Source organism: Notolepis coatsorum (assembly GCF_963971535.1).
Source record: "Notolepis coatsorum genome assembly, chromosome: 2".
Classification (NCBI taxonomy): Eukaryota; Metazoa; Chordata; class Actinopteri; order Aulopiformes; family Paralepididae; genus Notolepis; species Notolepis coatsorum.
The window spans coordinates 127,085,247-127,097,656 of NC_140166.1; the positions used below are offsets into that span (position 1 = coordinate 127,085,247).

The window sequence follows — 12,410 nt, forward strand, 5'->3', positions numbered from 1 at the left end:
CCACGCGTTACGCCTCGCCACTGAGAGATCGAGCTGCGCAGGTGAAAAGATGCGACTGCTGTTACCTCATGTGCTATGTATGACTTAGTCCACATTGCAGCCGGCTTGTGGGAGGCAAGAAACAGCGTCCGTGACAGGGGAGGGTTGAATTGGACGATACGAAATTGGGATGGGAGAAAAATATAGAAAATGGGAGAAAAAGTCGATAAAAAAAAGAAATATTGATCTGGCTCCTTGGTCTGATTGGAATGTCGTTCTGTCTTGATGCACGCTGCTGGCAGCTCTGGAGGTTAAGAGTTAAAACCCTTTAGTCTCATTTGAAAAAAAAATTCTGTGTTCTCGTAGTGTGTAGGAGATGACTGGCCGCTATTGCACATGAATTTCCTTCTGGGATAATAAAAGTAAATCTGTCTAGTTTTATCATTTATATTGCCCTGTGGATTAAACAGGCATGTTCTTGCTTCTCAAGAGTATAGGGAGGTGTAGTCTGACGTCACTTTGGACCGCCCGCGAGGTCCACCCGTATAGGGAGGTGTAGTCTGACGTCACTTTGGACCGCCCGCGAGGTCCACCCGTATAGGGAGGTGTAGTCTGACGTCACTTTGGACCGCCCGCGAGGTCCACCCGTATAGGGAGGTGTAGTCTGACGTCACTTTCGACCGCCCGCGAGGTATCATTGGGAAAATGGATTTTGATTGATTGATTGAAAACTTTATTAACAGATTGCAGAATGGGTACAATACAGTACATCTCAATACACACAATTGTTAAGGGGATGCAGACCAGAGAAAGACTTTCGTCTTGTTTACATCAGGGTCCCCCATTTTCAATTCATCAGGACATATATGACATACAGATACAGTACTGCTACATATATACATTTATGACGTACCAGATTTGCAAATACAGTACTGTTTGTGATACAAAAAGAGTCCAGAAAAGAGAGTATATACATTTGACGTAAAAACTGTACATTGGAGGAGGTTGGGTGGGTGGGGGGGCTATTGTAACAATTCTGCCTCATGAACATTGAAAAGCTTTCCATTTTTGCACAAAATTAGTTCCCTTCTATCACTAACATTATTGTTTAAGCATTTTTGGTTGAAATAAAATTCTGCGATTTATTTTTATGATTCATTGCAAATATTTTCATGTTGAGCTATAGATTGTGGATGAATACGCACAGAAAGGTACACCATGCAAATGTTAATGCTTTATTTGTTTTAAACGAGACAATTTAGAAATGGGCAATTGGGAAATACATTGCGTTTTCAAGATGGTGGACCGGCCGGAAACAGCAATAACGTAACCACTACACCTCCCTATAGACCAGGAAGTAACCACTACACCTCCCTATAGACCAGGAAGTAACCACTACACCTCCCTATAGACCAGGAAGTAACCACTACACCTCCCTATAGACCAGGAAGTAACCACTACACCTCCCTATAGACCAGGAAGTAACCACTACACCTCCCTATAGGCCAGGAAGTAACCACTACACCTCCCTATAGACCAGGAAGTAACCACTACACCTCCCTATACACCAGGACGTAACCACTACACCTCCCTATAGACCAGGAAGTAACCACTACACCTCCCTATAGACCAGGAAGTAACCACTACACCTCCCTATAGACCAGGAAGTAACCACTACACCTCCCTATAGACCAGGAAGTAACCACTACACCTCCCTATAGACCAGGACGTAACCACTACACCTCCCTATAGACCAGGAAGTAACCACTACACCTCCCTATAGACCAGGAAGTAACCACTACACCTCCCTATAGACCAGGACGTAGCCACTACACCTCCCTATAAGAGAAGTCATCATTGGGAACTCCTGGAGCGCTCAGCCTCCTTCATTATAGACCATCTCTAGTTATACCGATACCTGGCCAATGAGTGGTTTATGGCATTGCAGCATATTACAGGGTTTCAACCATTTAAATAATTTTAATTCAATTCTACTTTGAATATAATTTAATACATATTTCATGGCCATACCGGCAAAAAAGTACAAAGGAAAATGACTAAAGTAATTCCATATGAATAGTTGGGGGGATGGACGACAGCCCCGACATGTCTCCCAAACATATTTAAATGTGATAGAGAAGTTATCACAACAATTAACCTCCTAAAACAATACATGTTTAAACTTTTGATTATTACATTTAAGACTTTTTAAGACCCTGCAGGAGCCCTGTATTTAGTAGGAAAAGCACGACACTTCATGGGAATACTATGAATAATGTGAACAACAGTTTTACACCTGAAGAGATCACAGGGATGCTCTTGGTACACATCGACAGCAGCCAGGCACCGCAGATCATAGACGACAGGCAGATCATCTACGACACGCAGATCATCTACGACAGGAGGGAGGAAACGGCAGCAGGAGAGACACTGGAGGCTGAGCTGGAGAGACGGTGGGCTAGCTGGCGAGAGGTGGAGAGGACAGTCCAGAGACACTGAGGAGGCAGCAGACCAGAGGAGACACTTTTGTCTAGGGGACCGCACCCTGGAACGGGGATCAGCTCAGGAAGAGGCCCTTGCCCTCTAGAAGACGGGGCCGACCCAGGATGGGCGGTGTACTGTAACAGAGGGAAGGTAGCGCCCTGATGGACGTTGCGTGTGCCTGAGTAAGGGGGGTCCAGGGGGTTAAGTGTATCGTCTGAAAAAGTTGCAAAATCTGTGTTTCTCTCTTTCTTCTCTCTCTCTCTCCCGCTCCCCCCCCTCCCTCTATCTCTCTCTCTCCTCTCCTGGTGTTGTTATCCCGTCTGGTATTAGGTGTGATGCATGTAATGGTTGACAGTCGACGAGTACAGATCCATCAATGAACTGTTGTTGACATATTGATTTATATGTCAAAAGGGGGATTGATAGGTTTAGTTCATTGATCTAGTAATATTTGATGTCAATATCTTATATATCTGAGCACCCATTGTCTCCCCACGATGCAGGCTGTAGGACCGTGGCTCTGTGTCTCCCTCCACACACACATACACAAGCGCACACATCTCCCCCACTCAGCTGCCGGGGGCCCGTGATTTGTTGGGGTGTTGTTCGAGACTAGGGGTCTCTCCCTGCCTACATCTGGAACCCATTAGCCCCCCTTCTGAAACAAGCACACACACAGACAAGCACACACACACACCACACACACATACATACACAGATACATATACACACACACCCCTCCCCTTCTCTCTCTGTGCAAGAGGGTATAAATGACATGTAATGTGATGTATTCATTCTTCTGGTGTGCGAGAGGATGAGCTTGTGCGGGCTGCAGGAGGGTGACTGTTCTTCTTCTCTGTGAAATAAAGACTCCGTGGAAAACAACTTGGTCGTTCTGTGAATCTTTGGTCCGCTGGTCCATAACTATATCAATTCAAGGACTTACGAGGGACAGGTTATCCCTTTCATGAGTCAGAAGAAACCACATACAACCACATTCCATTTTGTTTTAATTTTCAAACCCATCAAGTACAATTCAAAGTCAGTTAAAGGAATTTATACTAATGTTTAGCCGCATTTTTTTTTAGAGGGAAATACTGGGTTCCCCATCTATATGGAAATAAAAGATTAAGTAGGTTATATATATATACATTGCACAAAAGAAAATACCTGTTATCTAAGAGAAAGTGCAGAGAACTGGGAGGCCATTTGCACGCTGCCCCCTCAAAATCTAAAAGTAACCTTACATACGTCAGCTTTATGTAATTAGCGGACTTCATACAGCACTTATACCTTTTAGTCCATAAGTATGTTATCAAATGGTAGAGAATATCTAACACGCACACCTGTATCGGTCTAGGAAAACACTGCCTACGAGAACACCACCTGTGAGAGCCCATCACGTTATATTAGAGTCCTGTCCCTCCACAATAAACTAGGGGTGCGTGTGGACCACCGCCACCAGAGCCCGCCACCTCAGCCGTTAGCTTCTCTTCAACAATATCTGAATATCTGATCTGCATTTGATCTGCACAGACCAAAAAAAAAAGAAAATATATATATATATTGATTCGATATTTGCTTTCCGATAAAATAAGCTCAAAGCGCGTGTTTATTCCGCAAAAGACCTGTGGGGCACCGCATTCAAAACAAAAAGAGGAACCAAAATAAACACGCCAGCTCCGAGAGTCTCGTCTAAATCAGGTCGGCTACATTCATGGGCATCTCCTCGACGGAGGTGTTGTAGAAGGTCTCGATGTCCCGCAGGATGCGCTTGTCCTCCTCTGTGACGAAGTTGATGGCGACTCCCTTTCTGCCAAAACGACCACCGCGTCCAATTCTGTCAAGAGAAGAAACTTTTAATGGGAATTTTAATTTAATTGTCAATTGTCAGCTATCTAATGTTACGTTATAGCATGAAAAGCTATTGATAATGGTCCTCATTCTCGAACGTGTTCGTAAGTGTTCGTAAGTGTTTTTGTAAATATCTTGGTAAAAATTCCGTACCAACAGATTTACGGAAATCCTCCTCCGGATTCCTGAACGCATGAAACGGTCTCCGTAACTTCGCAACTGGGTTCCCATGAATGATATACGTCACACATTCTTTTTCTTTTTTTTAAGATACATTTTTGCATTTTTACAGCTTTTTCTGGCCACGCAGGACCGACAGAGGAGAGCGGGAGAACGGGAGGAGAAGAGGGGAAGACATGCAGCACATGGCCACCGGGTCTGGGAAGCGACCCCGGGACGACCGCTCTGCGACTCAGCGCGCTATATGGTGTGCTGCTGGAGCGATATAGTCAAGTTAGACCGCGCTCACAAGTTCTCACACTGGGTGCTGTAATCCCATAAAGTTCAGTATATCAAAAAGTAAAGCTAAACTAGAGGCTAAACTAGAGGCATGTTTCACAAGGATGCCCAATGTATAATTTGAAACTATTTAATTAAATATGTAAAGTGGCTCAATTAGCTCTAGAAATTAATGGGCATGTTTATATGTTATCAAGTTTCTGGTAATTTTGTTTTGTTTTGTATTGTTTATAATATAGATTGGTGTTAGATATAGATATATCTATATATATGTATAATTTATAATTGGACTCTATTTTGATAGGTCATTCCTTTGGTCACATTGCACAGGCACACACCTGCGTTGTGATGTCATTTCCTGCCGTGTCATGTCATGTAATTACCTGCCAGGTGTATTTAACTATCACCTTGAATGTATTTCCAGTGCTAGCCATATCACTGAAGAAGCATGTCTGCTATTTATTCAGGCTGCCATTAAAAAACATTGAACCTGTGAGTGCTGGTCGTGCTACTGGAGCGCCCATACGTCAAATAACGACGGGAGCTGGGATCGAACCCGGGTCGGCCGCGTAGGTGCGCGAGGCACTATGGTATGCGCCACGAGGGCGCCCCACGTCACACACTCTTAAACTGAAACGCACGTTCTCGTTCATTGAATTTGCAGACGAAGCCAGCTCCTTATAAGGCGAATGAGACGTGTGCAAAACAGCAGAGGTTCGGCATTGCACTGCACCATGCTGATCCATTCAACAGGTAGCGTGGAAGCGATTTGCGACTGATCTCAAAATGAGATTAGATTCAAATGTATGGTTATTATTATACAGTACAAGTACAATACACCATCCAATCAGAGTGGATAAATAAATGCGTGAAACGTCTTAGTGAGGCAGCCTCAGCGCGTGAGCAAAGGCAAATTTGCAAATTTGCTCAATCGTTCCAGCAAAAGTAGGCTTCTGTTATTCTAATGACTTGTTTTATTAGGAATTATAGTAGTAAGTCCTACTGTAGAACATGACATATTAGCATGACATCTCATTTAGTAATGTCAATACTCAACGACTGCGCGATTGGCTAGCGTTCAGTATTGACAAAATGTAATTATTAATGATTACAAATATTGTTGTATTAATTATCATTATAATAATTCTATTCCTCGTATGTCTGTAGTATCGGCAATCCCCAATGACTTGTCCCGGGGGAAGCTGTTGGAAACACGGGCGCACACCGGTCTGTCCCACTTACCACTGCCTTTTAAAGTTCGTAAATCCTACAAAGAATTTACAATACGAAGCCGTTGGAGAATGCCGAATAAGTAATGTAAATCGAGTTACGAAGGAATTCCTTGATAACTTTTACATACGGTATGTCCGTTCGAGAATGAGGACCAATGTTAGCAAACATTAGCTAACTTGCATGTCAATCAACCTTCTTGACTTGCGTCATGTGTAATTCATGGCACAACTCAAATGTAAAATTTAAATAATGTGTCTCTTGCCATTAATTACCGTACATATTTTTTTCTGAAATCAGTGTCCCATGGTGGACGAGAGATCCTATGTTTGAGCCCTACTTTTAAAAATAAATCTCCCAGGGGGTACATGGGAGGGCCTCCCTGAATACTAGACTATGACCTTCCTTGTAAAATATTATATATTTGCCAATTCCCTTCCTGGTCGTTGCGCGCATTGCCCCACTGTCGGCCTAGGGAGGGTGTAGAACTACCACGTGCCTCCTCCGATACATGTGGAGTCAGCCAGCCGCTTCTTTTCACCTGACAGAGAGGACTCTCACTGGGGGAATGTAATGCGTGCGGAGGTTCACGCTATTTCCCCCAGATCCCCTCCCTGCTGAACAGGCACCCCGACCAACCAGTAGGAATCGCAGTTTACAACAACCAGGACACACACACCCCGCCGGCTTCCCACCCGCTAACACGGCCAGTTGTGTTAGTAGGGATGACTGACCAAGCCGGAGGTACGGAGCTGGATTCGATCCCAGAGTCTCTGTGGTGGTAGGCGAGTGCTTAGTCCACTGCGCTACCCAGCCGCCCCTAGATTAAATACATTTTAACTAGGGCTGTCAGTTTATCGCGTTAATTAGATTAATTAATTACACAGCAAATTATCGCGTTATGAAAATTAACTACATTTTTTTTTTTTTTTTTTTTTTAATAACACTTTTTTTTATCTCATTCATTCCATAAGAACGTAGAATACACATTTACAGACTTTTTTTTAATATGGTCCATTTGCATGTTCTTGGTATCTGATTCTAGTTACATCTATGGATCTCAGGGAATGTATTCCCAGTGTCAGAAATACTGTGTCTGTTACGAGGCTTGAGTAAATTGTAATGAACCAAATGAGAATATCAATTAAAGGGGACATGCATTGCTATTCCTAGCACTATTTGGGCAACTTTACACAATTCCTGTGAGTCTATGGAACACCTCTGTAAGGTTTTATTAAAAAAAATTTCATTGTTTTATATTTCTAATCAAGTACTCAAAAGCCACATTTTTCTCACTTTGGTATTCAGGCTGTTGGCCTGGCTCCGCCCATAAGCACTTTGAGTGACAGTCATCCACACAGTCTGCGAGTGGCAGACAGACAGACAGACAGACAGACAGACAGACAGACAGACAGACAGACAGACAGACAGACAGACAGACAGAGAGAGAGAGAGACACACGGAGCACTGTGTAAACAGCTGCATGTGTGAGATAACCAAGTCCCCTTCTCTCTCTCAGTCCTCTCTCTCTCTCTCTCTCTCTCTCTCTCTCTCTCTCTAAACAAACAAACGCTGCTCTCTCTATCTCTCTCTCCCTCGCAGAGTGCAGTCGAGGTGTCGGGTAACACTATCTGCCTCGCTGTTTGAGGAAGTTTTCCACTCGCTCTGCTATCGCTGTGTGGGCTGCCTAGGTTGTGGGCGGGCATTGGCTCCACCCACAGAGCCAATCGGATCACTATCACGTTGCGACTCAAATCAGAACGACCTAATTAAATCGAGCAGGAAATGGTCGGACCTGAATGAGAGCAATCCGCCAATATGGTATTTAGAGACACAGACACATTGATACTAACTACTATTACTATAATACAATGCTAGACACTGAAAAAAACATTTATAATGCATGTCACCTTTACATTTTTTTGTTTATCTTTGACTGTGAATAACACCATGCTAAAATTGACCAGACCTGAAAAATCTAAGCAAATTAATAGATGGAAGATGATTAAACAGAAGGTTTTGTAGATACAGTACTGAATTCTGCCATCCGGACACATGCAATTTGAAATATGATTATAGAATATAGAATATCAGGCATAAAATGGTTATGTGATTAAAATGTGATTAATTAGATTAATTAATTACAAATCCTGTAATTAATTAGATACATTTTTTTAATCGCCTGACCGCACTAATTTTAACCTAAAAACAAGTAACAGTCAGGCGAGTGAGGGACATGTCTATACCTGTGAATGTAGTTCTCTCTGTTGGTGGGAAGGTCATAGTTGATGACTAAAGACACTTGCTGCACGTCGATGCCCCGCGCCTGGAGAGAGATGAGAAGGACACTGTTCTGAGCGTGTAAAGACTGTGTGTATATTCACAACCGGGCCAGGTGGCCAAAAGATTGCAATATTTCTTACTTTTGACAGTATAGCTATATTTAACCATATTAAATAGTTAAGCACAAATTCTACTGTGATATGACATCATTTAAATGTGTTTACTTTTTTGTAACAATATGGTCAGGGTGCATTCATTCAAAATGGTCTATTCATATCCAATTCCCAACAGTAATTATTTATAATTACAGTGTTTACAGTTGTGCAGTAACAATCTAATCTTAATGAATGAAAATACCTCCATATGTAAACTGGTGATATAGCTAGCAAAGCATGACTCTGTGGTTGATGCAGCCAACAAAGAGCCACCAGACAGTAGCATGACTCTGGTTGCTAGTCGACTGAATGCAGAGTAATGGAGCTGACAGTGTGAGTGAATGGTTGAGCTCCACTAGATCAGTGTGAGTGAATGGTTGAGCTCCACTAGATCAGTGTGAGTGAATGGTTGAGTTTAGATCAGTGTGAGTGAATGGTTGAGTTTAGATCAGTGTGAGTGAATGGTTGAGCTCCACTAGATCAGTGTGAGTGAATGGTTGAGTACCAGTAGATCAGTGTGAGTGAATGGTTGAGTTTAGATCAGTGTGAGTGAATGGTTGAGCTCCACTAGATCAGTGTGAGTGAATGGTTGAGCTCCACTAGATCAGTGTGAGTGAATGGTTGAGCTCCACTAGATCAGTGTGAGTGAATGGTTGAGTACCAGTAGATCAGTAGTGATGAGGACTCGGCTGGATCCTGATCTGAACTCTCTCATGATCACATCTCTCTCCTTCTGGTCCATGTCTCCATGCTACAACAACAACATCAACAACAACAACAACAACAACAATCAGTGGTTTCGTTTACTAAGATGGACAAGCAAGGGACCAACCCAGAGGAATTACAACTACAACCCACTGTGCCAATTTCCATGCAAGTGCAGCTAGAAATTAAGAGCTCAACATTTGTGACCCGCCACGGTCTAATCCGCCATGCAGCGCAAGGGGACATTCCTCACAAAAACCGATAACATTGCGCGATTCAGAAATAGGTCAAAATGGAGATAACGGAACGTAGACCAATCTCAGTCACTCTTATTGTCTGGGACCAAATTTGGTCACGCCCCATTCCCAGTAAAAAGTGGGAATCTCTAGACTAGAATGTTCTTTGGCATTGGTTTAAAATTAAAAGGTAAAAATGTTGAAAACTACAACATGAATACATTTCCCAAGACCTTTAGCACAGGTCACAGGTCACTGGGACGCGTCTATTCTTTGACGCAATCTGAACAGCGATAAACTATTAATGCGACCTCAGTACAGTGACCGCGAATGGTAAACTAATTATCTTAATAAAAGTGCATCATTAGCATTATGTTTGTTGTCTAAAGGGAAACAAAATGGTACAATTTAAGATTTTAAATGTTATCCGCATATATAGGACAAATAAAACATTGTTAATTTGTAAGAAACCTCAATGAAAACGGCGCAGGTAAGTTATATTCGCTATTGTTATGAAAATGTGATAGAATCCTATAAAAATGTGGACGCATTTGGTCACCGTGACGTTAGTACATTTTGAGTGCTTTGAGATGTTATCCATCTGTTTCCTTATTTGCAAAACTTAATATGACTTGTAAATACGTTAATTCTTGTTAGATTGTCCGACAGTGTTATTTTCCTCGCTGTGTGAAACAACTACAGTTGCGTATGAGGGGAGTGTACTTAGCTGTCTCGTGTGTCGGAGAGGACAGGAGACGCACAGAAATCCATTTGCGACAACGGGCCCAGTACTTTGTTGGCGGTGTGAACATGTGCCGAGAAACATTAATATCTTTGGAACCGTTTGTGTTCATTTGAAATTGTATTTCTCCATCATGCAAAAGCTGGCTGGCAGTCGCATTGAATAATCTATACTCCAGTACGCGCTCCGAAAGTCTGTAAACTTGCACATAACGGAGTATAGAGAGAGGGCTTTATAGCAGAGGTCCCCAACCACCGGGTCACGGACCGGTACCTGGCCGTGGATAATTTGGTACCGGCCCGCAAAGAAAGAATAAAGTTTGACTCTTGTCTCCGTATTGTCTTGTGTTGTATGACATTACCTGCATGAACACATCAGAATACAGGGCCAACACAGTAAATAACTGTTGATTGTACACACTTGCTTAAGTCATTTACAATATGGAATTATAGATAGATATGGTAGAATTTATAGATACTGTAGATACTTTTATGGATAGTCTTATTACCAGAAAGAAAGTGGTGTTAAAACATGAATCTATTCACATTATGCACAAGTGTTGCCATTGAGGTCCTGTTGGCCTGACCCTCATGAACAGTTGTGTTTCACAGGAGAGAAACTGTATTCAGAGAAAGCTATTAAAATAGTCTTTGAATCTAAATCTACTTTCTTTGTGTTGATTTTACATTAATTCCATGATTTTACTCAAGTAAATATCTGTTACAAGCTTCGGTCTTAAATAGAAAAATATAATTTTTAATTAATTACAGAAAATTGTGAGATTAATTAGTTAAATTTTTTTTATCTATTGACGGCACTAAAAATATATATAATTTGAAGCTCGCTCCATATGACCCTACAGACTGTGCCCGGTCACATGTACGCTCCACATCCAGTCCACTTGAGAGGACATGTGTGTTGTGAAATAATGTGCATTAAATATTAGGAGTTAGCAAAGAAATTACCAGGGCTGCCCCCACTTAGTGGACCGTTTTAATCTGAGGTCAACTAGTAATTTGCTTTTTTCTGAATGAGTGGTTTCCTGACAGAGTTCTCAGCAGGTCTCTTGGTAACAGTTCCTCCCTGACCCTGACCAGGGCAGAGACCTGACCCTCACCAGGGCAGAGACCTGACCCTCACCAGGGCAGAGACCTGACCCTCACCAGGCCTGACCCCTGACCCTCACCAGGGCTGACCCTAACCCTGTCATAATCTGAACTATCTGGACACAGACAATACTCTGCCACCCTCTGGCGCTCTGTTTGCGGTACTGCAGGAGTGCCTACTCTGGAGATTATTGAATGTGTGTATTAATGTGTTCCCCTTGTATTTGTTATCGGTCCTGTGTGCTCCCCAGTATGTTCAGATGTCTGCCTATTAGTCTAGTGTCCTTGTATTCATTGTATTATGTGTCCCTATTATCCCTGTTATTGTTAGTGTCTAGTCTTGTCCCCTCTGTGTATTCATGTTCCTGTGTGTATCCATATTCATGTTCCTCTCTTCCCCAGCTGTTCCTGTTTAGTAATCAGTGTGATTAGTCCTCCTATATATTCTGTGCTGTCCTGTTACTTCCCTGTCGGTTTGTAAACGTATCTTGTGTCGTCCGTTGTTGTCAGAACATTATCATACCATTGTGGTTGTGATTCAGCACCCTTCCGTGTTGTCTCTAATTCGTACCCTTTGTTATATAATCATTATCTGCCAGCTTAGGCTGTGGTACTCGTCTTTATTGTTTTGTTGTTGTAGTTGTACTCCAAAGAAGTGAAGTAAAGCCTCTTCTCAACTACACCCCGCTTGTGTCCTGCCTCTCTCTCATTCCTGTATTGCGCCTGGGTCCACACACCAACAACCAGATTCTTACAAACCCTCACCAGGGCTGACCCCTGACCCCTAACCCTCACCAGGCCTGACCCCTGACCCCTGACCCTCACCAGGGCAGAGACGGTGAAGTCCCGGCCGTGCATCTTCTCGGTGAGCCAGTCCACCTTCCTGCGCGTGTTCAGGAAGATCACCGCCTGGGTGATGGTCAGGGTTTCATACAAGTCACACAGCGTGTCCAGCTTCCACTCCTGAGAGAGAGAGAGAGAGAGAGAGAGAGAGAGAGAGAGAGAGAGAGAGAGAGAGAGAGAGAGAGACATTAGTGAAGAGAGAGAGACATTAGTGACCACATGAAGAGAGAGAGAGAGAGACATTAGTGAAGAGAGAGAGAGACATTAGTGAAGAGAGAGAGAGAGACATTAGTGACCACATGAAGAGAGAGAGAGAGAGAGAGACATTAGTGAA

At 42.9% G+C, this 12,410-nt stretch overlaps 1 protein-coding gene across 1 annotated transcript in view; it reads right to left on the minus strand.

Annotated features, from left to right (window-relative positions):
- Positions 1-3,456: 3,456 nt before the first annotated feature.
- LOC311223941 (eukaryotic initiation factor 4A-II-like) overlaps positions 3,457-12,410 on the minus strand; it is a 51,948-nt gene continuing 42,994 nt past the window's right edge. The window contains exons 8-11 of the mRNA XM_084308717.1: positions 12,059-12,196; positions 9,106-9,195; positions 8,253-8,332; positions 3,457-4,303 (exon numbers count right to left, since the gene is read on the minus strand). Of these exons, the coding sequence (XP_084164843.1) occupies positions 4,159-4,303; positions 8,253-8,332; positions 9,106-9,195; positions 12,059-12,196 (453 nt within the window). The 3' untranslated portion in view covers positions 3,457-4,158. The remainder of the gene's footprint in view (positions 4,304-8,252; positions 8,333-9,105; positions 9,196-12,058; positions 12,197-12,410) is intronic.